This window comes from Furipterus horrens, unplaced genomic scaffold, assembly GCF_987537825.1.
Source record: "Furipterus horrens unplaced genomic scaffold, mFurHor1.1.pri manual_scaffold_3, whole genome shotgun sequence".
Taxonomy (NCBI): domain Eukaryota; kingdom Metazoa; phylum Chordata; class Mammalia; order Chiroptera; family Furipteridae; genus Furipterus; species Furipterus horrens.
In genome coordinates, this window is record NW_028327173.1 from 23,811,599 (window position 1) to 23,836,267 (window position 24,669).

Here is a 24,669-nt window from a genome sequence, read left to right on the forward strand (position 1 = left end):
TTGGGGGTAAAAGGACTGGGGGAGGGGAGCTCCAGCTGTCCTATGTATGGCCCATCCTATGCCTCAGGCTGAAGGGATCACCTTTTACCCTACATAACCCACACTAGATGGGAACCTCTGAGTGAGAGCAAGGATTTGCAGTGAGCCAAACCTGGTTCAAAGCCTGGCACAGTCACTTAGCAGTGATGAGACCTTGGACAACTTACTTACTCTGAATCTGCAAAATGGTGCACAATATCTACCTTCCAAGTAGGTCCAAGGACAGAGTGAGACAGCCCACACAGAGTACCTACTGGCATTGTAAACATTTGATGAATTGTACTACTGTTAGCTTAAACACAGTAGCTTTGCATTTCTTCTGCTCAAAAAGAAAGGGATAGTTAGGTACCGAGTTTGGGAGGTGGGGAGTAGAAGAAACCAGATTAAAAGCTTAAGAGACCTTGAACCTGCTGTCTGCTGGGCTGAGATTATAGGCAGGGGGTCTGATGGCTAGCCTGACTGACAGGTTCAGCTCAGTGTGGGGAAGAGAAGAGGCCTGGGGGCTGGCTGAGCTGCTGAGGAGCAGAGGGCTGTGGGCCCTGCCAGGTGCACATTCTGTAGTAGGGGAAGCACCTACTCTTTTGAGCAGAGGCTGGAGCACCAGCTGGCAATTATCAATGCAGGACACAGTAAGGGACTGCCTGGGAGGATAAGGCTACTCCAAATGGGTCCTTCACTATGACCCAGTTGACAGAATTAAGACCTAGTACCTCTAGCCTAAGACGTCCTGGAGCAGGACTAGGGGAGGGGGACAGAGCACATATACTGGGCTGTAAAACTTCTACCATCTAAGAACATAACTTCTGGGTATGTACATTTGTCAAAACGACTGAATGGTACAGTTAAAAGATCTGTGAAATTCACTGTGTGTAAATATACTTTAATAAACAAGCAAGTTGCAACTTAATCATACGGCCAAAGTTAATACCACACCACCAACAGCAGAACAAACTGACATCACGTTACTCCTGATGATACACTTAAAAGGATACAACATAGCTTACATTATTATTATTTTTTTTAGCAAAAAGGCATAAACTAGACCTGATCATGAGTCAAGTCCAAATCCAGGGACATTCAACAAAAGAGGCATGTTCAAAAACATCAGTGTCAGATAGGTTTTTAAAAGACCGAAGAACTGCGTTGGCCAGTGTGAGTCGGTTGGTTGGAGTGTCATCTCGTAAGCAAAAGGTCGCGGGTTCAAGTCCTGTCACGGCACATGCCTGGGTCGTAGGTTTGGTCCCAGCTGGGGCACGTGCGAGGGGCAACCGATCAATATTTCTCTCTCACATTGATGTTTCTCTCCCTCTCTTTCTCTCTAAAACTAGTGAGCATGTCCTTGGGTGAGGATTAAAAAAAAGGAAGAGAAAAAAAGGCTGAAGAACAATTCTAGATTAAGGACTAAAGACATATGACAAGTAAATGCGATGAGTCATCCTTGGAGTGGAGGGTTATAAAGAATATGACTGGGCAATGGCAAAATCTGAATATGAACTGTTTATTAGATAATTGTACTATATCATGGTAAATTTCCTGAATTTGAAAACTGCATTCCAGAATAGCACAGGACATAGGAGAATGTCTTCGTTTTTAGGTGACAGATACTACCATTTGGTGTTGAAAGGTCATGATGTCTGTAATTTACTCTCAGGTGCCTGGAGACAGAGGAGAAAGTGCAACCTTCTGAAAAAGCTCCCAAGACCCTGGAGGAATATGCTGCCCAGATTCACAGGGTCAAAGGGATTTCTGGTGAGTACACAGCCCACAGTGGCAGAACTTGGAATCCCATACTTGTTGGGCAGAGACAGCCTGGTACGAACAGGAGTTCAGTCTTGACTGTTCGCTTCCCTTCCCCACCCCAAATACTGCAAAAGGAATGGGGGGAGGGTGTTAGGGGGTGTGGGAAAGAGGCCTTTGTGCCGTCTCCAGGTCTGCCACCTGGTGGCGTCTTTCTTGCAGCACATCTTCAAAGGGTTTCTCTTGGCACCAGATTCAAGATGACTGGGCACTGCTCCCCATGAGGCTCATCAGCAAGGATGACTCCATTAGAAGACCCCACCTTGGCTACCTGTGTAATTGGAGCCGGACAAACAGATTCCAGCAGGCTGCACTTGCTCCTCTGCTTGGGGACCAGGGCTGCAGTAGTCTGTCCTTCCTGTGGGGGTGGGTACTCCATTGTTCCCGTGGTCTTCAGGAGGAAACAACCTCCTCAGTGAGCCTGGCTAGACCCATGCCACCTCTGCAGCGTCACTGCCCTTATATGCCTCCTAAATCCAGCCACACCAAATGACTCACAGTTCCCTGACTGTGCCATGAACACCCTTGCCCTGCCCTCCTCTCCCCGGCTGGTTTGTCCTCCCTCAGTCCTCTCTTCCTCCAGCTCTCAGAGCACCTGAGCATACCTCTGGGAGTCCCCTCCTGCTGTGCTATAGCCATTGGTTTATTTGTCTGACTACCCCTGACCCCAGTCTGTGGGCACTCCTTTGAGAGCAACCCCAATTCACCTCTCCCTCCCTGCACCCCGCCCAGTGCCTGGCAAACTACTGAACAAGAAAACAGTGTAGAACTGTTTGTTGTGCACCCAGAAGGTACTAAAGCCCATGCTGGGACAGGGGACAGAGCTCAAGATCACCTAGAGGCCCGGGGTCAAAGTGGGACCCAGAAGAAAGTATAGATGGTCTACCAGCTAAAGGCAGAAGGCAGAGTCCAGGATCAGAGAGACAGGGGGTCACAGCGGCAGGTAACTGGGCTGCAGTGGTGCTGGGAAGAGTTTGTCCAGGAAAAGTCTCACCTCAGAAATGTCTGGATGACTGAGGCAAAGCATTCTTGGCTGGCTGGTTGCCAGAGGTTGGGCTTAGGCAGTGCTAGCTGCAGGAGACAGCCTTCCTGGAGGAATGAAACCCATTCACAACACGTGAAGCTTGGGCCCACCCCCTCATTGGCAAAGGGACAGACCAGCCCCCTTTTTGCTGAATTCAGCTAAGACATGCTTTCCTGGAGCAAGATAAGGGAGCGTGGGAGTGGCCGCCTGGCCTGTACCCTCCACCAGTGACACGTCTTAGTGTGAAGGTTCTTCGGCTGGTCAGAAAAATTCCTCCCACTCTCACTTCCCCCAGAAAAGAGAACTTCTCGCCCAGCTATGTATTTAGCTGACTACACCATGAAATGACAAAACTTGAGATGAGCCATGGCTGGTGTGCTTCAGTGGATTGAGCGTCCACCTAAGAACCAAAGGGTGGCTGGTTCAATTCCCAGTCAGGGCACACACCTGGGCTGCGGACCAGGTCCCCAGTTGGGGGTGTGTGAGAGGCAACCACGCATTGATGTTTCTCTCCCTCTTTCTCCCTCCCTTCACCTCTCTCTAATAATAAATAAATAAAATCTTAAACAAACAAAAACACCTGAGGTGAGCAGGGTGAAATCTGAAGATACAATCCAACTAAGATGATCTATGGATTCATGCTTTATAGACCAGACCCATCCACACTAGAGGGCTGCCGGTTCCCTGGAAAACTCCCTGGGCCCCTTTCTGGATGGTGAATTTCGGGCTCAGAACCCACTGGGAGGCCCACATCCTCCCACTGGCGAACTGTTGTACAAGGCTTTATAGCTTAAAGCACTTTCAAATACACTATTGTAACTGAGCCTCCCTACTCCTGCTCCCAGAACACAACGTTTTCTAGAAAAAGAAACTGAGGCTCAGAAATACTCAGAGAACTGCTTCAAGTCTCCTGGCTAGTTGTTCAGAGGTCACCTATGTGAACACAGGTTTTCTGATTCGGAATCGCACATATTTCTAACTGACCACACTGCTTCCTTAGCTGCTCTTTCTCCACCTGATGTCGGCTGTGGTTCTAGGACTGCCAATCACAGAAAGGACAGCACCCTCTGGACTTCCTTACAAGCAATCACTCTCCTGGAATCAGGGAGGGGCCCCGCCAGGAAGCTGCAGGTGAGCAGGGAGAGAGGGGCCATGCGTGCCACTAGAGAAGGAGGTGTTTCAGGGCCCCCTCAGCAGGGTCTCTCTGGAGAGACGAGCTGAGTCTGGGGTTACGGACCAGCCAAGGAGGCAGTGTCCTGCCCCTCCCCAACCCACGCCCTCTGGGAGCCACCCCACTGCACCTCAATGCTCACATGTAGGTGCTTCTACCAGCGCCACCAACTTCCCCACAGGCCTGTCCTCCATCTACAAAGTCAACTCAACAGAACCAAGAGGAATTCACGGAACCAAGTGCTTCAGACCATGGACCAGTTACTCACATGTCAGCTGGGAGGGCAAGATAAATTCTGGGGTCAGGCAGGCCAGGTTTCAAATTTCAGCTCCCCTCACTCACTTGCTTGGTGACCCTGAAGTACTCACCAACCCTCTGTGAGGGTCACCACCACTCTGGGCCTCAATTTTCTCACCTCTAAAAGTGGGATGACTGAAGGATCAGCCAGGATGTGGCTGGTGGTCACCAGGGCTGTGCTGGACGGAAGGTGAGCATTCCCTGCTCCATGCTCAGGTAACCCTCCTGGTGACAAGTCTCTCCAGGCGAAATACCTTTCGAACTATCATTCTGATGGGCAACTAGAGCTTGCCAGGAACTGTTCTTACTGTTTGCTGGATTTTCTTTAACTCTCACAACTTGATGAAGGAAAGATTTTTCCCTTTTATTGCTGACAAGCCAAAGCCTAGAGACCCTGGCCCAGCTCACCTGCCTGAGGGAGATAGATGCCTATGGTCTGTTCTCTTCTACTCCTGCTAGCTGGCTGGAAGGGGGCTCTGTACGAGGGCCTTTGCTTTGGGTTGGAGTGGCAGCCATCTCTGAAGCAAGCTGGAACCTTTTCCCTGGCAGCCTGAAGGCAACAAGCAATCTCCCCAGGAAGCCCCTGGAAGCCATTTGCTTCTGAGCTCAGATGGCTGCTGAGGAGACGGGGAGGAGGATTAGTAATCCCCGGCTACAGCCAGGACTCCCTGATAACAAAGATTCATGTCTGTGCTGTCATCCTCAGTGTTCCAAAACAGCATGATGATTTTGTTCCTTTTAAAAATGCAGGATATGTATAGCTCCAATGTGTCAAGAATACATAACATCACATCACTCTCTAAACGCTGCGCTTAACTGCCTGGGGGGTATGGAGGGAACTGCTGCTTCTAACCAGAGCTCCCTCTTGTTGCACAGGGTGAACCCCACCCCCGAAGCCCTGTTCTTGGGCATGTGGGAGAGTACCTGCAGCAGCCAGAGAGGAAGTGACTCAGCCCAGTGGGAAGTGGGAGGGGCAGCAGAAAGAGGGCCCTGTGCCCAGCTGCTCCCCCTTAGTCCTCTGTCACTGCCTTTCCTCACAGGACTGCAGCGTGCTGAGTTCAGCAGCCCTGGGGGCATGCTGGGGCCTGAAGACCCCGCTTCCCACAGGAAGCCCAGGGTCTGCAGCTGGCAGTCCAGCTGTAGTCTCCTCCAGGAGGCAAGGTCACACACACAAGGAGATTACATAATCAGTGTTGTCCCTCCTCATGCCACTGCCCCGAGGAAGTCCCCACTGGGCTCCTCTGTGGCCTTCAGGAAAGCTGGGGGGGCCACACCTCAGGCTAAAGGCCCCTGACCAGGAGGATGTCTCAGAGTGATTCTGGGAAAAAGGCTGCAGGGCTGTGCACACAGAGGTGGACCAGTAGGCCCCTCTGGGGAAAAGATAAATGGCGTAGGAAACCAGTTTGTGCAGATGGGTCATAGGACTTCACCAGCAGCCACTCTAAAAGCCACCAGAGCAGAATCCAGGGCAGCATCACCAGCCCTGCCACCAGCTCACTCCTCCCAAGGGCCTCCGGAAGCAGCTGATGTGACAACAAATAATCCGTCACTGTGTGTGGGTGTCGGAGGAGGAAGGGACAGACTTAATAGCTCTTTCTCAAGCAGCGCTGCCCTGGTATCTCCCACCCAGAGAAGCAGCCTGGGGAAGCAGCGAAGCACACTGGCTTGGGAGACATTCCTGGTGGATTCTTGGCTCAGGCAGGGTTGGGGGGCTTCTGCCATGCGCAGTGATGGCAGTCTGAGTCACTGACAGCCCTCCCCGTCATGCCAGCCTCCCTACAACTAGGGGGACCCTAGCATGAGCACATGATAGAGGGTCCCTCAGCTCAAATAATCAGTTATTGCTTTGTGCAGTGACTGAGCCCATGAACAAGGCCTGCTACAGTGTCCCATGTGGCCATCAGGTTTTTGCCGCTCACAATGGTCCAAATCAGGCAAGGAGAATGCAACAAGCGAGTGAAGAAGGGCTGGCCGAGTCTGAGGCCATCTTTGTGTCCACTGTGTGACCTGCACAAGTATTTCTCTGCTCCTCAGTCTCCCACCTGGAGGAGAGGGACAGTGAAGTTCCACACAGGGTCCCTGAGGCCTGCTGGGAGCCAGAATGTGGGGGGCACTAGACAAGTGCTGTCTCCTCCTATCCCAGATTTCCAGAGCAACTGATGGGATAGCCCAGGCCAGGCCCAGGTGCATGGGATTCTCTGTCTTTATACTGTCTCAAAAAAAAAAAAAAAAAAAAAAAGATATATTTATTTTAAAGAGAAGGGAAGGAAGGGAGAAAGAGCGCAAGAGAAACATCTGTGCAAGAGATACACTGATTGGTTGCCTCTCACATGCCCCCAACTGGGGACCTGGCCCACAACACAGGCATGTGCCCTGACTGGGAATCAAACCGGCGACCTCTCAGTTCTCAATCTAGCGAGCCACACCAGCCAAGGCTTTACATTGTTTTTTTTTTAACAGCAAAAATCACTACAATCATCCTATGAGAAAGGTAATTTGGACTGCGGCCAGCAAACTGCCTTTCCTTAACTGCCTCTATCAAAAAATCAATTAAATTTCACAACTTTGACAATGAACAATACAGTTAACTTTCTGCAGTTTTGCTGAATGCTGCTGGCTGTGGCTTTTTGGAGGGACAAAGTCATCAGAGTGTCCCTTAGTGGGCCATTCAGAGGGGTGAGCTGACACCAGGGCCTTACCTGCTCTGAGCCTGAGAGGCCAGCCACGGCCAATCCCGAGGGCCACAAGCCACCATGGACAGACACCCTCCGTGCACTTGCAAGTGCATGCTCACTGCACATGTGTTGGCCTGCATCTCTCCAGAGGGAGAACGCCCTGGACAGGGCCCGGGGTCTTGTCCGCCTGAGAACCCCTGGGCAGGCCCAACAGGTGCACAGATGACATGTATACAATGATAGCCAACAAAGTAAAAGAAAAATGCACATGTCTCAGGAACAGCAATTCCAGTTCTAGGGACTTATCCTATAAATATACTCACACACATTCACAAAGATTAACTGCAGCAAAACAAAAACAATCACAAAAGACAAAACCACAAAAATAAAAAACACACACACCCCAGACAGGAAACAATCTAACTGTCCACCAAGAGGGGACTGGTTCACTATATCATGTTCCATCCAGACAACACAATATTATGCAGCCTGTAAGGCTAAAGCCACACCTGCTGACAGATAAACATGTCCATGATACATTACATTAAAAAAAGGCAAAATGCAGTACTATTTGTATAATGTGATCCCATTTGGGTAAAAAAAAAAAAAAAAAAAAAGAGACTATGCATACCTTTGAATATGCACAGGAAATTTCTAGAAGAAACTTAACAATGGGGATACCTCCAGGCAGTAGAACTAGGGGCCCAAGGAGAGGCGGGAGAGTTTTGTTTTATATTCTTCCACACTATTCAACTATTTTACCAAAGACTACTATAATAATTTTTTTAAATCTAAAAATTTTCTGAACCCATTCAAATTGTTAAGAGCAGCAATGGAATTGCGGAAGGTGTCCCTCAGGGAAGGCTCGCTGAGGGAGCCTGGCGCGCTGGAACACGCGTGGGAGTGCAAGTGCCCTGAATACAGAGGCCTGTGTGCTAACCCCACGCTATGTCAGGAGAGTTGGGGCAGAGGGGACAAAATCACCACTCCTGGTACACTTACATTCTCCCAGGTAACTTGCAAACATAAGGAACTTCCTGCTCGCCACCTGGTATCCATAAAGGCTGGGAGGACCACCAAGCCATTTAAACGGGAGACCTGGAAACCACCTCATGATGCCACTTTTGGGACACAAACAGACCTGCTAGCAAACAGCTCACCTGGGCCTCTCACTAGAGTTAGCTCCTGGGTCCTGATGGCAGGCCAGGCACTAGCCTGAACTTGCTAAAGATGATATCACCTCGTGTCTGACCCTCATTACAACCTCAGCAGCAAGAAGCACATGTCCACTTGACACAGGAGGAAACTGGGGTTGGGGATAGGGAACAAGTTGACTTGTTCAAGGTCACTCAGCTAGCAAGTGGCAGAATTGGGTTCTGAAGCCAGGTGTGATCTGAGCCTAAGCCCTTAAGAGTGGGCTGACATGGCTGAAAGTCTCCTAACCCACTACTCACGGGGCAGTAGGGGAGGGACTTGTCTCTAGGCAGTGGTGGTTTCCATTTCTCTAGCAAAGCAGGGACTGCTTTAGCTGTGTCAAGGTCCCTTCCAGCTCCATGGCTCTGGGAGCCCAGATTTCAGGTGGCTGGGCTCCCCAGGATGGAGGAATGGGATGGCAGGGGCTCTAAAGTCATACAAGTGTGGGGCGGAAATCCAGCCCTGCCCTTGCTGGCTATATAACAGTAGAGAGGTTACTTAAGCTCTCTGTGCCTGGGGGGCTCCTCTGTAAGAGAAATAACCCTTTCTTCCTTAAACGTGAGAAGGATTCAATATGCATACAGAGTGCTTAGCTAAGGACCTGGAAGATAGTGGGGATCCTTGTTTTTTGCTGTTTCCCCCTCAGTTCCTGCAGGAGAGACCACCCTGGGAGAGGAGTCAGAATAGAACACACCCTGCAGCACTTGCCCCAAACAAAGTACAGCCAGGAGATCCTTATCTACCACAAAAAGGAGCAGGATTCTTGCTCTTTAGAGCTGGCAGATTTCCAAAAGCCCCACAGAATTTTGGGCTACACTAGTCTCAAGGTCTCCCAAGGGGATGAACTAAGCCTCTCCCTAGAAGCACCTGCTGTTCCCTTATCATACCGTGAACAACCTCGGCCCAAACCCAAAGACAAATGACAAGCACACCAGTCCTGCTCTGACAATGCCCACGGCAATGTCCAGGCCACTTTCTCTTCCCTCTGGTCTCTTAGGTCACAGATTCCCTAAAGGCTAAAGATCCTCTATCTCTTTTGCCAAGTAGATGGCAATGTACAAACACACTTAGAGGAGACAGCTTCATTCTGAATGACAAGAACCCTTTTCAGTTTTGTTACCTCTATGCTTTCTAATAACTAGAGTTTCTTTGAATCATCAGGCCTGTATACTGCTATACTAGGAGTCTAAATTCACACCAAGGACAGGCTGCCATTAGCCAGAAGAGGATGATCACCACTGGGCTGTAGCTCCCTCAGGAAGGGGGACCTCAACCCCAAAATATTATTTTTGCTTGCTGGGCAAAAAGCAGACTGCTTATTATAAGGAGGCCTAGAAATTCTTTAAATAATAATAATAATAAAAGGTACTTTTTAAAGCAGCAACCCCTCTTCTAGAATTTATTCTGCAGATACCTAAGCTCGCATGTACACAGTTAGTTCAGCTTTGTTGGTAGAGAAAAACAAACAAACAGAAAATAACCTAAGTACATCAGCAGAGATAATGACACAATGGCACCCCAAACGATCCAGACATGCACGCACTGCAGTGGAACCATCTCTAAGACAGCAAGTGAATCAGAACAAGCAACAGCAAACTTCGCCCTTTGGGGAATTTTGATTTCAGACCTGCGAGGATGTGCAGGGCTGCTATGGGCCAGGACACCTTCAGAGCCACGATCTCACCTGAGCAGGGGGAGGAGAAAGAGAGGCTCTGAATTCAGGCCGCTTTCTTGTCCACACCACAAAAGCAAGGACAAACCCTGCAGAGAGCTCCTTGATTTCAAAGGGCCTGTTTGAAGCCTTGCCTACCAGCACACCCCTCCCCACAGCCCATCTCATTCAGGTCTAGCTGGGCAAGGCCCTGGAGCTCAGGAGGATAAAGGCACTCGCCTCATGGTTCTGAGTGAGTCCTAGGTAGCCTCTGGCTGACACCTCCCCTTCCTGAGAAGAGGGACTGAGTCTGCTGACCCAGCCTCTGGAGTAAATGCAATCTCAGGGTCTCTTTCTAGATAAGATCTCCAGGGGAGCAGGGGAAGCCATCTCTCCCTAGGGTAGCTGCTGTGCAAGATCCCTTCAGTCCATTGCTGCTGAATGAGTGTGGATAGCGGCAGACTGAAGGGCTGTCCTTTAGGGCCATTGGAAGGCTGCAGACATTATGGGAGTTTTTCAGGCTCAGCCCTTAAGTTTCTGAAACAATGAAGTAGTTGTTTCAAATCTGGACGGAGGAAGGGTGAAGGAAGGGAAGCTGCCCTTCTCTCAGGCACCGACTCAGGCAAAATCAGAGGGAAGCCTGGTCCCAAGCCAGACAGGGTGCCCCGGACTTCGCAACCGAGATCCCGTCCCACGAGTGCATGCAGGGCTTACTGAATGCAGCTGGCCGATTTCACTGGTCATTGTCTTCTCCTAAGCCATCCTATCTCTGCACTATCATTCCCTCTTGTCACCCAAACCAGGAACCTCAGGGTCACCTGCCACCGCTGCTCTTCCCTTAGCCATCACTTCCAAATACTACCAGAATCCAGATTTTCCTCAGAACAGCCCTGTCGTCTGCCCTGATCCAGGCCCCCACTAGCCCTTGCTTTGATTATTGCAATAGCCTTCTACAGGGACTCCAGATTCTTTCTTGCCCCAATCCATCCTTGACCCACAGCCAGAGGACTCTTGGAAAGATGGAAGTCTAATGTTCCCTCTACTTAAAGCATCCCGTCACCAAGAGAATAATTAGTTCAAGCACTTCAGCACTGGAGCCTACTTCTCTAGCAAGTCCTATAGCCTTCACACCCTGGGCTAGAACCTCCGCGGTTCCTACGTGCACTCACTGGCACACAGCCGGCCTGGGCCAGGCTGCTCCCCTGTCGGGAGCGCTTCAGGAGCCCTTGGAAAACTGTACTCACCCTTCAAGATTCAGTTTAAGCTCTAAGGATTCTCCTAAGTTCTCCCCAGTGCTCTTCTCATCTTCCAGGGGAATCAGTCATTCTTCTGGGTTCCTGCTGCATGCTGCACAGACTTCTGTGAGACTTGCAAATGCTATGCACGTGTTAATTGGTTAGGAGCTGGCCCTGTCCCTGCTACCTGCCTCTCTGTTCACCTTCTGTCCCTCTCAACCCCCTCCCCACCCTAACCCTAACCCGCTTGCCCCCACCCAGCATCATGTGTGGAACTCGGATTCTGGATATTGCGCCGCCACACACACACCAATGTGTGAGATGTTTCCTGCTGATATGAATTCAGACACAGGACTAGGGTCACTAATAGGGACAAACACATGGAAGAAATGCTAAATACTTTTTCTCGTACTTCATAATACAATTTTTTCCTCAGCATCCCTTTTTCTATTTTTAAAAACGGTTCTTTTAAGGAGCCACGCTGAATGATCTGAATGGCTCCTATACAGATTGGGTAAACTCCCCACAGATTTCCTTTTCATAAAGAATATAATACATTCTGTGATTTTGTGATCCCTTAGGACACTTCTGACAGCTCAATGGGTCACAGTTCTAGTTGCCACTAATTGCATCAACTAATTCTTAGCAGTTCTTTCCTGCAGCCTATAATAACAGCTAACACTCAGTGTGTGTTAAATGCTCAACTTGCCATAGCTTACTTAATCCTCACAACGGCCATACGAGGGAGGAGGCTCTGACTGTCCCCATTTCACAGATGAGAAAGCTGGGCATGGAGAGAATAGGTAAGCTCTAGAGCTCTAGAGACCAGCAGGGCTGGGATTAGAACCCAGATCTGATTGCAGAGCCAGGTAGGCTCTTAACCACCTACAAGCTGTTGCCTTCCCAAAAGGTCAAATTAAAGGCATGAAAGAACAAATGTAGGATCTCCTGCAACTGGCCTGAGAGGGCAGCCTCACTTCCCCAGCTGCTCAAGCAACCTGCAATCCCAGGAAGATAGGGGCACATGTGCCAGGCATTTCTGTGCTAGGCAGAGAAGCCCAGTGCAATGTAGTGAGCTTGTCACCTGCCACTGGTTGCATACAGTGCTTTCTTAGCAAAGACCCACCACCCCAGCACCAATTCTCCTCTCTTAGAGGCTTGCAAGGGCCTCTAAAATGCCTCCAATACTTCCTTTAGTTTCTCTTCTTCCTTCCCTCTTCTGCTGGGACTCAAAAGAGACAGTTCTATAGCTAGATCCAATCATCACACTCCTCTGCCTAAAACTTTTTCACTGGCTCCCCGCCACCCTTGTCACAGAGTCCCAAATTGTTAATGTGGTGTTCTCTTGTCAACCTACACTGCCTTACCTTGTACCATGTTGATTTGACTTTCATACCACTGTATGGAACAACCTGAGGCTTCTGGAATAAACCATGAGTTTACTTGTCTCTCTCTAAGGAGAACACCTTGCTTTTTCACTGTCACCTGGCTAAGCCTTCCCATCTTTCTAGATACAGCTCCCATGTCAGTACTTTGGCTGACCGTTCCCAGGGCCCTCCCCCTACAGACTGAGCCCGTGGCTTCCTCCACTGGGCTCCCACAGCCTTCTATTAGACCACATTTCAACTATTTGTTTACAGGTCAGTTTCCCTTTACCAGACCATAAGCTTCTTGAAATAAGAATAAAAGCTAGCATTTACTGGGCTCTTATTATGTGGTAGACATAGTCTTATGTGTTTAACATGTGTTAACTTTTAAAACCGTCATTACAGCCCTGGTTGGTGTGGCTCAGTGGATTGAGTGCTGGCCTGTGAACCAGAGGGTCGCTGGTTCAATTCCCAGTCAGGGCACATGCCTGGGTTGTGGGCCAGGTCCCCAGTTGGGGGCATACGGGAAGCAACTACACGTTGATGTTTCTCTCCCTCTCTTCCCCTCTCTCTAAAAATAAATAAATCATCTTTAAAAAAATAAAATAAAATCTTCATTACAACTCTATGTTTTCACCTCTGTTTTAGAGATGAGAACACTGAGGCACAGAGAGGTTAAATAATGTGCCTAAGGTTACACAGCTAGAAAGCTGTAGAGCCAGAATTTGAACTTAGGAAATCTGGCTCCAAAGCCCACTCTTTTTTTAAAAAATACGTTTATTGATTTTAGAGAGAGAGAGAAAAGAAGAGAGAGAGAAACAGATATGAGAGAGAAACACCAGTTGGTTGCCTCCCATACGTGCCCTGACCAGTGCCCCGACCGGAGATAGAACCCACTGTGCCTGACTGGGAATTGAACCCCCAGCCTTTTGTTGTATGGATTCGCTCCAACAGAATGAGCCACCCAGCCAGAGCCAAAACCCTCCTTTAACCACTATAATATAAGGTACTTGCCTCTCCAAGCAAGGATACTGCTGTTGTCATGTAGGGAATGAATGAATGAATGAATGAATGAGGGCTAGCTCCAGACTGTCTAGATCTAACCCATAAACAGCTGGCACAGCAGGGCTATTAGAGCGCTGGAGAAGCTCACAAACACTGTTTTAGTTTGGCCTTACAGTTACACATTCTGCTCTTCCTGATCTCAGGAGCGCTAAGCCAAGAGGGAAGGGCGCCCAGCCCAGAGTGACTACCCTCTTCCCCACTGCTCTCAAAACCAAGCAACGCCAACCGGTTTCCTCTCGTGACTTAAGACAGAGCAAAGTCTATTCTGTCTCAGAGGGCGGCTGTCATCTCTTCCTTCCGCCAACAAACGGGGACCAAACCTAGGGAGTGGGGGTGGGTAGAGAATTCGGCGTCGGGAATCCCAACGCCCCTACCTACTGGCTGGAGGGTAAGGCCAAGTGACGTGAGAATGGGCGGGCCTGACCCGGCAAGACAGGTGAAACAGTGACCACAGCAGCAGGCTCTCTCCTTGGAAAAGGCCGAACGAAACGTAGCACTGGCAAGCAGGTAGCTCTGACCCGCACCCGAACGCCGCCCGGGGGGGCGAAAATTCCCCAGTAGCGATGATGCCCGTGCCAGCGGTGAGGGTTGCTGTTGGAAGCCCTGGCTGACACTCCCTGGGGACTCTCTAACTTTCAAGTCACTCTCAGATCAGGAGGGAAGCATGGAGAGGCAGAGGGTGGCTCGGGAAAAACCTGGCTGGTTCAAACGCCAGTGCCTTCACTTGCTAGTGGAGTGACTCCAGGCAAGGCTGACAGTGCCCACCTCCCAGGGCTTCCGCGGGACTGAAGCTCCACGCGGCCCCCCTTCTCCAGCGCGCAGCAGCTCCCGCCCCCGCCGCCCGGGAACAGCAGACCCCAGAAGAGGCATTCACTGTTGCCATTTCTATCACAGACGGACAGCTTCGGGCTGTCACCATGGTCTCATCGCCTCGGCCGCTGAGGCCCACCCAGAAAACCCGCACCCCCGCCCGGCTCCCTGTTCCCGGACCCCCCGCCCTCACCTTCCCCCGGTGTTCACCGCTGCTCGCCCATAGTCTGTAGCCCAGAGCCGGGACTGCTCGGAGCTCCGTCCCGGGGGGCCGGGGCCGGGCCGGGGGCGTGGGAGCCGCTCACCGCCGCCTCCCAGCAAAGCCACCCGAGCCGCAGCCGCCGCCGCTGCCTCCCTCCATGGCTGCGGCGCCGCCACCTGACAACGGAAGTGACGCACCGCCCCCTCCTCCTGGCCGGAGCCACAGCCCCGCCCCTTTCTTCGGGTCCCCCGCCCCCCGCCAGTGACTACGGCCTCACGGCATTGGGATTGGGCACCAGCTTGACGATGGGCGGAAGCCTTCAGGCTAGAGGCCAGATTCCAATTGCGGATTGGTTCTGGGTGGGGTCCTGTGAAACGATTGGAGGCTGAAACTCTAAAGGGGCGGCACTTACCTTTTTTCTAAGTCTGCGGAGAGCCTGGGCTTGAGGCACCACCCCCGCCCCAACTCCACTGCACCTCCGGTGCCCTACAGTTTCGCCCTGCGGGGTTTGGTGAAGTCTCCAGCAGGTGGAAGATCGGCCAGTTGTAGTGTATTTATCAGAAAAATGGCTCTTCCTTGATCCCCATTCATCGGTTTCTGGAGTTCTGTGCGGAGAGCGCTGCGGTTAGGCTCAATAAATTACAGGAATTCCTGTCGTAGCCCTCACAATTCATTTCCCTCTGGGCCCCTCGCTTTTGTTGAAACCCTGCTTCAACCCGAAGATCCCTGAAGTCTTGACGGGGATGGTTTACAGTGAAGAGTTCTATGAACAATTCCAGCTACCTAACCTCAGTCCCTCCTGTAGCAGTTTCGGTCCCTTTCTCCACCTCCTCCAGCAACCACGCCCTCCATGAATCAGCTTCTTGCACCATCAGATGAGCCCTTTAAAGGGATTGATTGCATCAGGCCGGTGACTCACTGGGGCCCTGTGAGTGCCTGGCTTCCCTTCCCTGGCATGCAGAAGCAGCTAAAAGGGCTCAGTGGCAGCAGCACCAGCGACCATGGCCGTCACTCCTTTGTCTCAAGAGGTGCTCGCTGCGGTGCTCGCTGCAAATGACTGTCTGGCTCCGGGGTGTCTTGCCAGCTGTCCGGAGTCGCTCTGTATCCATGTGTGGGCACACGTGTCCAAGTCTGTGTTCACTGCTGGGTTTTACTAGGGCGTGTGTGTGGTCAGGCACTTACGTGTATGTGCAGTTGTCATCTCCACACAGGCAGTGCTAGGACAAGAGAGTTGGTGAGTGTGTCTGGCTGCCTCCTCCTGTGTCATCTCTTTGTCCATCTGAATGCCTGGTGGCCTGAGCTGATGGGGCTGAATAACAATAGTAATCAAAACAGCTCCTACTGTTGTGTCACACCTTGTGTGAAGCACTTTAGAGCCATCAGGTTAGGAGTCTGTTTACAGAGGAAGAATCTAGATTTCTGAGATGGAAAGGAACCTCTCCAAAGACACACAGCTTATAATGGCAGGACTGTGATCTGAAGCAACTTGGGCACATTCTGAAAAGGTTGGATTTGAATCCTGACTGTGTTCCTTACAAGCTGAGTGACAAGTGTAAGTTAAGCCTTAACCGTCCCCATGTGTCAAAATAGGGATAACATTTGGTGGGATCTCTGGGAGGATTCAGGGAGCGTGGAAGCAGCTTCTCCCAGGACCTGGTGAGTAAGAGTGCCCCTACTGACCCTCAGTTAAAGAGCTCTGATGAAGTGAATGACAGAAAGTCAGGTGCAGAGAAGCCTGGCCCCTGCCCCCACAGCTCTCCTCTCTGACAAAGGGAAAAGCCTAGGGATTCCGGAAGCCCTGACTCTGACAGGAATGAGTTTTGGGTTTTCCAGAGCTCTAATTATCAGCTAGATGAATCACTAGGAGCTGACACCACTATCCCCACCCCCAGGAGACTCTCAGCTGATTCAAAAGATAGGATTTTAACAAAGAAGAGGAGGAGGAAGAGAAAGACAGAAGAGGTAACAAATAGAAATTAAAGGTACCAGCCAGAGGAAATGAAAAACTGTCACCAGGACATCAACGTGAGACACACACACATGGTGACACGCTTTCCTGCTGGCTCTCAACTCTGGGCATATACTTGCAGACAGTGCTGCCAAAACAAAGTGATGCCTGTCACAACAGCATGAGATGGTAACTTGATGAGGTATAGGTAGGTCTGCCTATCCCAGGAGAGAAGGAGACTTTCACCCCTGATAAGCTTACTCAGGCTTCTGAAACCCAGCAAATCCTCCTTACTGGTTGGCTTCTGGCTTCTCTTTGTAGCCAAGCCCCAAGGCCTGGGTGGGTATGGCAAGTTTTGAGTGCCAGGCCCATACTTGGTAGCTGGATCCTACCACTAAGATGAGCAGGGCACTGTTTATTTACTCTGTCTTCAGTGTGATGTTGGAAGTGCTGGGAAGCAGAATAAATAGTGTAGTATCATGGAGTTTGAGTCATACAGATCTGAGTTCAAATCCCCACTCTGCTGTTCACTGGCTCTCCAACCTCGGGCAAGTCACTTAACCTCTCTGGATCTGTTTGCTCATCTGTAAAATGGGGTTATTAAGTATACCTCCAGGGTTTTTGTAATGATGAAATTAGATGATTCTTTCGTTCCGCAAAGATTGGTTGAGGGCCTGCTACATGTGGAGCTCTGAGATAAATACTGGAGGTCCGGTGGGACCAAAGAGACTACAGCTCTGTCCTGAGCATGTGTGGCCCTGGCACAGTGCCTGGCATGCAGTGAGACTGAACGAGTGGTAGCTACTTAGAATGACCATCTTGGCATTCTGCCATTAGCTTAATCACGTCCCCTCCCCCTGAGGAAACTGGGCCTGGTTCCTCAACTTCAAAGTGACAGACAGGATCAGTGGTTTCCAACCTTCTCACTTTCAAAGCTTCTTTTAGTATTTTTCCCTCCACAGGAGCCTCATATTTGGTAAGGTTTTGTCTCCTGTACAACCTGTATCAAGTCATTCCTCCCTTTTTATTGGTTAAAGCCTCGTATCACAGTCATTAGACCTTGTGATCAGGAGGAGCAAGCCAGGGTGACGACCAGACTGCTGGTCCAATTCCAGCCCACAGCAGGGAGCAAGCTAGCTCGGTTACCTTTCACATGCTCTATGCTGTTTCTCTGGGTCCTTCTGGAACACTGTTAAGAACTCAAGGGATCCCTACTGCTCTCAGGGATCCTTCAGCCAGGGATGCCGGACTAGAACTCACTGAACTGGATGTTCTCCTTCAAGTCCCTTCAAGTACCATCCAGCTGAGATCAGAGAGATGGAAACTTCAGGCCGCCTGCCTATCCAGCTCTCCTCAGAGCCCCAGTAGTAGTTCCCTCCTGCAAGCAAACGAGAGAGAGTCCTGTACTCTTCTCTCCAGGAACAGGAGGGGAGGGAGGGGACATACCAAACCACTCCGACACTCGGAATTCCTGAGGGCTCAGTCATCAGCAAGGACCCCCACATTGAACAAAGCCCACAATGTGAGTAGCACAGAACCCAAACTCTGATGGGGTGATAACATTTGAAATACATTTTAAAAGATATTTTCCTTGGTGTTCCCTGGGCCCTTCCTTTATGCAGATAGTTAGGCTAATCTGCATTCCTTACATCAGGAAACAAATGATACAACAGAATGCACAGTTCATTTTTAGCTACTGAATTCTAAAGGCCTAAGCCTCCAGGGAGGAATGGAAAGAATTTCCGAGCAGATACAAATTTAGAAAACTGTGTAACAAGGGGCATCTGGGAGACTGATTTGGGGGCAGTGGTCCCTGAGAACAGAGAAGATGCTCCTCAGCCTTGTAGCTGGGTCTCAGGGACTGGAAAGCAGGAAAAAATGGTGCCCTTTCTCCTGGTGGAGTGCCAACAAGGAACAAAACCCTCTGAAGAAACAGCTGTGTACTGCAGGTGATCAAACAGGGCCCAACGAACCAGATACCCTAAGAATTTGGGCCTGACGGGCCTGGGAAAATTAGGATAAAAGCCTGAACATTGAGAGGGGTATGGGTTACAGAGAAGGGGAGGTCAGGAGGTCTTTTGGTCAGGTAGGAGTGGGCTGATGACAAAACACCAGAACAAAGCCCTCGTGGGTCCATGCAACCTGAATGGCTCGAAATCAAAAGGCCAGAACAAAACGGGGACATCTTGGTGTACGCTAGGGAGACTGGATGACCGCCAGATCAGACTACACTTCCCGTGCTTTGGCATCGTGAAAGGAAGTGCTGTAGAATCCAACCAATTCCAAGGAAGGTTGCGTGTGGTGGTGGTGATGGGGACTTTGAAATGACTGCAATTAAGTGTCTGCCATTCTGGCTGAATGAGGCGAAATATGAATTCAGTTCGGTTAGGGAAAGTTCAAGTTATGTTTCTTATACACCAGAAATTGGGACCAGTTACATTCCTTACCCAGAGGTTTTTGTATCAGTTGCCCCACCCCTCTCCCATTTCTCCTGCCTCAATAGTCACAAAGGCACTCTGAGCTTCCCCACCTCAGGGCCTTTGCACCGGCAGTTTCCTCCACCTTCCTTTGGCTCTCCTCACCCCTTTGGCTCTTTACATTTTTTAAAATTGATTTTTCGAGAGAGAGAGAAACATCGATTAGTTGTTCCACTTATTTATGCATTCATTGGTTGATTCTTTTACATGCCCTAATGGGGATCAAACCCGCAACCTTGGCATATTGGGACAATGCTCTAACCGAGCAACCTGGCCAGGGCTCCTTTGGCTCTTTAAATGGCAGGTTCCTTCTCAGTTTAAATTTCACTTCTTTGGGCCACACTTTCCAAAATAAAACCACCTCTCTAGTCTCTCTCAAAGTGCTATTTCCTTCATGACATCTATTAATATTTTTAGGCTTTTTTTATCGTTAGTCTCCCCCTCTAGGACGTCAGTTCCCTGAGAGCAGGACCCTTGTCCACGTTTATGTTCCTTGACGATGATGTATGTAGCTAGCACTGTGACTAGAATTACTTGTAGAATGACTGATCAGTGGCAGTCAGGGAATTCCTGGCTTGCAATAGACTGAGCTCCCTCAGCCCTGATCTGGACCCCTGACAGCCTTCCCCAGCAATCTAGGAACAGATGCCAAAAGCCCCTTAACCTTGGGGCTTGAAGACTTAGCTGTGCTCTATCCAGGGATTCAGCATGAGTGTGTCCCAGTGGGACCTGGTTCCGCTCCTTCCCATCTATCCTTCCTCCACCTTGCCTAGAATGACAGTGGCTCTGCTGGGGTCTGGCTTACAATGCTTATGGAATATGTCCTGAGTTTCTTCTCTGCAATCTGCACTGGCCCTTCTTTCTTTCCTGGCCTGGGGGCTCTCCTCTGCTCTGCTGGGGATGTAGAAGCCCCTGGCACACTATTTAAAAGCCTCAGAGCTAGACCTTTCTTTCATCCCCAGGCCAAACTCATAGCATAAGCCCTCTTGGAAGTTGGAAACATCTGCAGACATGCGGGAAAACTGTGCAGGGGAGGCTGCTGTGGGGGCTCCCACCAGTTCTCGATTCCAGGCTGGGTGGCTCTCTCCCCACTGGCTGTATGTGAACACTTTCAGTGAGGACCTCCCTTCTTTGCCTGCCCTCTGCTTTTGTATCAGTAGTCACCTTGGGCGGTTGCTCCCCTTAATTATGACTGTCAAAGGTGCCTGGAAACTCTGAGAAGTGGTTTCTTCTCTGCTGGAATCCACTGTTCTCTCCTGAAGGCAAAGAGCAGAGTCTAAGCAGCTTCCAGGACCTCGGGGCTGCAATGAAATACAGTATCAGAAGCCTCATGGTGAGTGAATACCTGGTTCCTTACTTATATATATTTTTAAAGGTTTTAACTTATTTTTAGAGAGAGCCAAAGGGAGGGAGAGAAAGGAAGGGATGTGCAAGAGAAACATCAATGGGTTGCCTCTCACACACGCCCCAGCCGGGGACCAGACCCACAACCCAGGCGTGTGCCCCGATTGGGAATCGCATCCCCGATCTTTCACTTTGTGAGATAACACCCAACTCACTGAGCCACACCTGTCAGGGCGCACCTGGTTCTTTAAATGGCAGGCTCCGTCTCAGTTTAAATTTAAATTAATAATGCAGAGTCCCAGGTTTGATTCTTGTCCCAGCCTAGGGAAAGTGGCTCCTCTAGACACATCCCAGTGGGTTCTGATGAGGTAGCCCAAGGACAACACTTGGACAAAGACTGTGCTGGAATGTGAATGCAATGACCTGGAGCAGCTAGTGCCCAAAGGAAAACTCCTCTCCAGTCTCCCTCAAGACATGACAGCATCTCAAGGGGAAGGACTCTGCCTTTTTCAAAATTCTGGCAAAGCAGTTCTTGGGCTGGATTTCATCTCTGTGGTTCTTGATCACCTCTTTCACTAGATTATAAGCCCCTCTCACGAAAGGACCAAACCTACCGTCAGTGTGTGCTCAGTGGAAGGCCTGGCTCACAGCAGCTGCTCTGTGGATGTTTGTTTGATGAAGACAAACCCTTTAGTTCCACAGCACAGAGCTGCTTTTACTGTGATGGCCGTTTGCCTGTGGGAGGGCTGAGAGGGCTGCAAGGCAGTGATAACAAAGACTTGGGTTCTAACTTCCAGAACCCCCTCTTTCCTGAGGACCCAATGACTCTTAGAATTGGAACCTGATTTCTTGCTGTTGGCTGAATTCCCACACTCAAGGGAAGGGCCCAGGATTACTTCAATTTCTCCACCTCAGGAAATAGCAATGAGACCAACAGCCCCCTCAACAGGGAATCTGAACAGAAAAGCCACTTTCTATTTAACCAGACTGACTGAAAGACTCTCCTATTCCAATTCTCAAACTTTGCTGCATATTAGTATCATATGAGAAACTTACAAAAATCCCCTGCCCAGGCCATAACCCATACCAAAATAGGTTGAGGGTAGGACAGGCGATTCCAATGGGCAGCCAAGTTTGAGACCCAGCACCCTAGGACAGGGACCAACAGGGAGCCTGCACTCATCAGGGAAAGCATGAGGCACACACTTGTTTGTGTCCAAGTTCAGTTTTATGAAAAAACAAACACAACTGCAAGAGAAATGGGGACACTCAGGGGTGGCCGAGGCCGAGAACATTTAATAATCCTCACTGTCAGAGGGTTGAAAAACTATTTGACAGATGCCCTGAATCAGTATATCAGAGGTCCAAATGCAAATGATCAAAAGTGGGGGTGCTGTCACCTACCCCAAGGCCACAGATAGGATTCTGGGCCCCAGGGTGAGTCTGGGAGGTAGAACTCTGTGAAAGGCAGCTGTGATAGGTGTTGTCTGTCAGATACCAGTTTCTGGGCTGGCCCTGCTCCCTTCTCATCTTCTTGGCAGAGGGATAGCAGGCAGTTGGCTCAGTAGAACTCTGGAGGAACCAGAGTGGTGACCAGGGCTTGTGGAAGGGACAGGTCACTTATACTTTTTCGTGGGAAATTCCCGTCGGCCTTGCCCCAGGCTGCGAAAATTGCGCACACGATGGATCATCTGCAGCTGCTGCTCAATGGTCTTGGTGATGTTCACGTCATCTGGGATGTGGACATAACGGACATTACGGCCTGTTACAAAGAGGTCATCCAGCTCAGCCTGATGCCCCCAACGGTCCGTGTAGGTGACCTTGGCCAAGCGGATGTTCATGAAAGCATCGACATTGTCTATGCGTCCGTGGGCCACGCTCTCATCCCGCAGGTCCACAGTGGTTACTTGGCCCTGGAGGCCCTGCAGCAGGATGATCAGGCTGTTCTCAGAGATGGTCCGTTCCTTCCTTGAGTGGCTCACCGCCATTTCCCCACACTGCTGGCTGCTTGTGAGAGAACACAGAGGGGAGCTATAGCAGGCTAGGGGGTGCAGTTGACAACTCCCCTCCATGGGGTTATAGTGCAAAATCCCCAGCACAGACTTCCCCAAGTTTCCCCACCTCCCCAAATTTTGAGTCTGGAGCACCCTTATGAGCCAGGTGCTTTGTGTACACACCTCATAGCATCCTCTCACCACCTTGCAAGCCAAGTATTACTTATATTCAATTTATAAATGAGAAAAATATGTCCAGGAGAGATTAAGTCACTTGCCCAAGGTCAAACAGTTGATAAATGGAGGTACTGGCATTCAAATCCATGGCTGCCCTACTCCAAACCCCATACCAGGGTTTCTGAGCTCTCACTGTATGTTAGAATCACCCAGTGGGTTTTAGCTGGCCGCCACACCCCAGAGGTTCTGATTCATTTGGTCAGGAGTGGGGCCCAGCTATCCCATTTTTTTTAAGTCTCCCCAGGTAATTCTAATGTGCATCCAAGTTTGAGAACCACTACTCAAAGCCCGGTCCGTGGACCACCAGTTTCAGCATTACCCAGGCATCTGTTGGAAATGCAGAATCTCCAGTCTCTCCCAAGGCTTTCTGCAAGAATCTGCATTTTAACACAATCCGTAGGTAAATCATCAGTAGTTCTCAAACATTAGTGTGCATCAGACTAACCTGGAGGACACTTGTTAAAATGCATAGCTAGGTTTGACTCCCAATTTCTAACTCAGTGGATCTGAGGTGGGGTCCAAGAATGTGCATTTCTAAGAGGTTCTCAGTTGCTGATATTGCTCATGTGGGGCCTACTGAGAATAACTGGTCTACACGATGCAGCTGCCATGTAAGTAGAAATTTAGGTCATTACTTTTTTTTTTAAAGGTAGTATATAAAGCACATAGGTTTTGAAGGCACAGAAACCTAGGTTGGAATCTCCGCTCCACCCACAAACTCTGTAAACCTAGGGCAGTTACTTAATGGCTCTGAACCTGTTTACACACCTATTAAACCACAGGTTAAATGAGGCTAACAGAATTTCACCACATTGAATGTACTTTGTTTTCAACATGCCCTGATATTTTATTAATGTAACTTTGTCTTGGCTATCCCTATTTTCAGATTCTAAGTGGGAGGGGTGGAACTTGAAGACCTCGCTCAGAATCCCGACAGGGCGGCATTAAGTGTGGCGAGCCAGGCAACGCCACTGAGGGATGCTTCACCGAGAGTATGAGTCCAAGCACATACTCCTTGGCTGCACAATGACTGAAAGGTGCCGGTCTGGACGCCAAGGCAGGCTCCACCACTTTCCAGGAGCGAGACCTCGGGCAGGCCACTTAGTTTATTCGAGCCAGTTAGCTCATAGATAAAAAGGGGATGGTGAAGAGCCTTTACTCACAGAGCCGTGGGAGTGGGCTATACTCAGCAAATCGGAAAAAGAAAGCTTCCGCGGCTCCCCGTCGCCCTCTGGGTTTCCGGGTCCCCCACCTCTACCCCGCCTCGCTCCCGGGCTCCACGGACGCACCGCGCCGGATTCTGTCCGCTTCCCGTACCGCGTCACCGCGAAAACTATTGCGCGCCTAGCGGGCGCCTAGCTGGGCGGCCTTCCTCTGGCGGCGGGACTCAGAAGCCATAGCAACAGCAGGGCCGCTCTAGCTTCTCGGAGCATAGATAGCGCTCAGTGCGCAGGCCCGCGCCACCGTGGGCCGAGCCTGAACTACAATCCCCAGAATGCCTCGCGATCGGCGCGACTCGCCCTCTTGCAACCGCGGGCCTATGTAATTGGATCATTTTCATTGAAGAGTCATTCATTCGTTCAACAATTATTCATAGCGTCTTCACCCTGTATCAGGCTCCTTCCAAGGCTCGGGACAGAGCGGTGACCGAGCAGACAAGCTCCGTGATCTCTGGCGGGTGGGGGGGGATGTCTAAAGAGAAGAAACAAGAAAATTATGATGAAAGTTCTTAAGAGCATTAAAATAGGGTGATGTGATAGAGATTAGGTGGCCTTTCATTGTATGGTCAGGGATATCCTAATAAGGTGACATCTGAGCTGCAATGAATGACATGAAGTTAACCTTGTGAAAACTAGGAGAGGAGCATTGCAATGAGAGGAAACAGTTTGTGTGAAGGACCTGGTGGAAATGAGCTTGCGAATTCCGAAACGCCAGTAAGACTCGGGAGAGGTGTGACAAGAGATCGGAGAGGAAGGCAAGAGCCAGAGCAGTTAGGACTTTGTAAGTCAAGGTAAGGAGTTTTAACTTCTTGGTTAGGCATGTAGGTTCTGGAGGCAGCGCCTGGGTTCAAATCTCTTTGCAAACCTATGACTTTAGACAAGTTACCGTAATTATCCTCTCTGTGGCTCGGTTTTCTCATCT

At 50.1% G+C, this 24,669-nt stretch overlaps 2 protein-coding genes across 8 annotated transcripts in view; both read right to left on the reverse strand.

Moving 5' to 3' along the window:
• STK40 (serine/threonine kinase 40) overlaps positions 1 to 15,331 on the reverse strand; it is a 35,603-nt gene extending 20,272 nt beyond the window's left edge. Inside the window, exon 1 of one of the 2 annotated variants that reach the window (XM_090269122.1) lies at positions 14,940 to 15,331. The gene's annotated coding sequence lies outside the window, so the exon portion shown is untranslated. Of the gene's footprint in view, positions 1 to 14,518; positions 14,711 to 14,939 lie in introns of those variants that run through there. The other variant, XM_090269121.1, reaches the window with a different exon arrangement.
• A 6,171-nt stretch (positions 15,332 to 21,502) lies between these two features.
• Positions 21,503 to 23,975, reverse strand: LSM10 (LSM10, U7 small nuclear RNA associated). Of its 6 annotated transcripts, none has more exons than XM_090271553.1 (2): positions 23,817 to 23,975; positions 21,503 to 22,300 (listed from the first exon to the last, which is right to left on the reverse strand). In XM_090271553.1, the coding sequence occupies exon 2, from the start codon at positions 22,282 to 22,284 to the stop codon at positions 21,913 to 21,915; it is 372 nt and encodes a 123-aa protein (XP_090127679.1). In that variant the 5' UTR covers positions 22,285 to 22,300; positions 23,817 to 23,975; the 3' UTR covers positions 21,503 to 21,912. The 6 variants fall into 6 exon arrangements, with proteins under 6 accessions (XP_090127679.1, XP_090127683.1, XP_090127684.1 ...); XM_090271557.1 differs by having other exon boundaries at positions 21,503 to 22,303; XM_090271558.1 differs by having other exon boundaries at positions 23,780 to 23,975.
• Positions 23,976 to 24,669: the final 694 nt, after the last annotated feature.

Excerpts from the sequence above, each read along its gene's own strand:
- LSM10 (XM_090271553.1), bottom strand. The coding sequence starts at position 22,284 with ATGGCGGTGAGCCACTCAAGGAAGGAACGGACCATCTCTGAGAACAGC.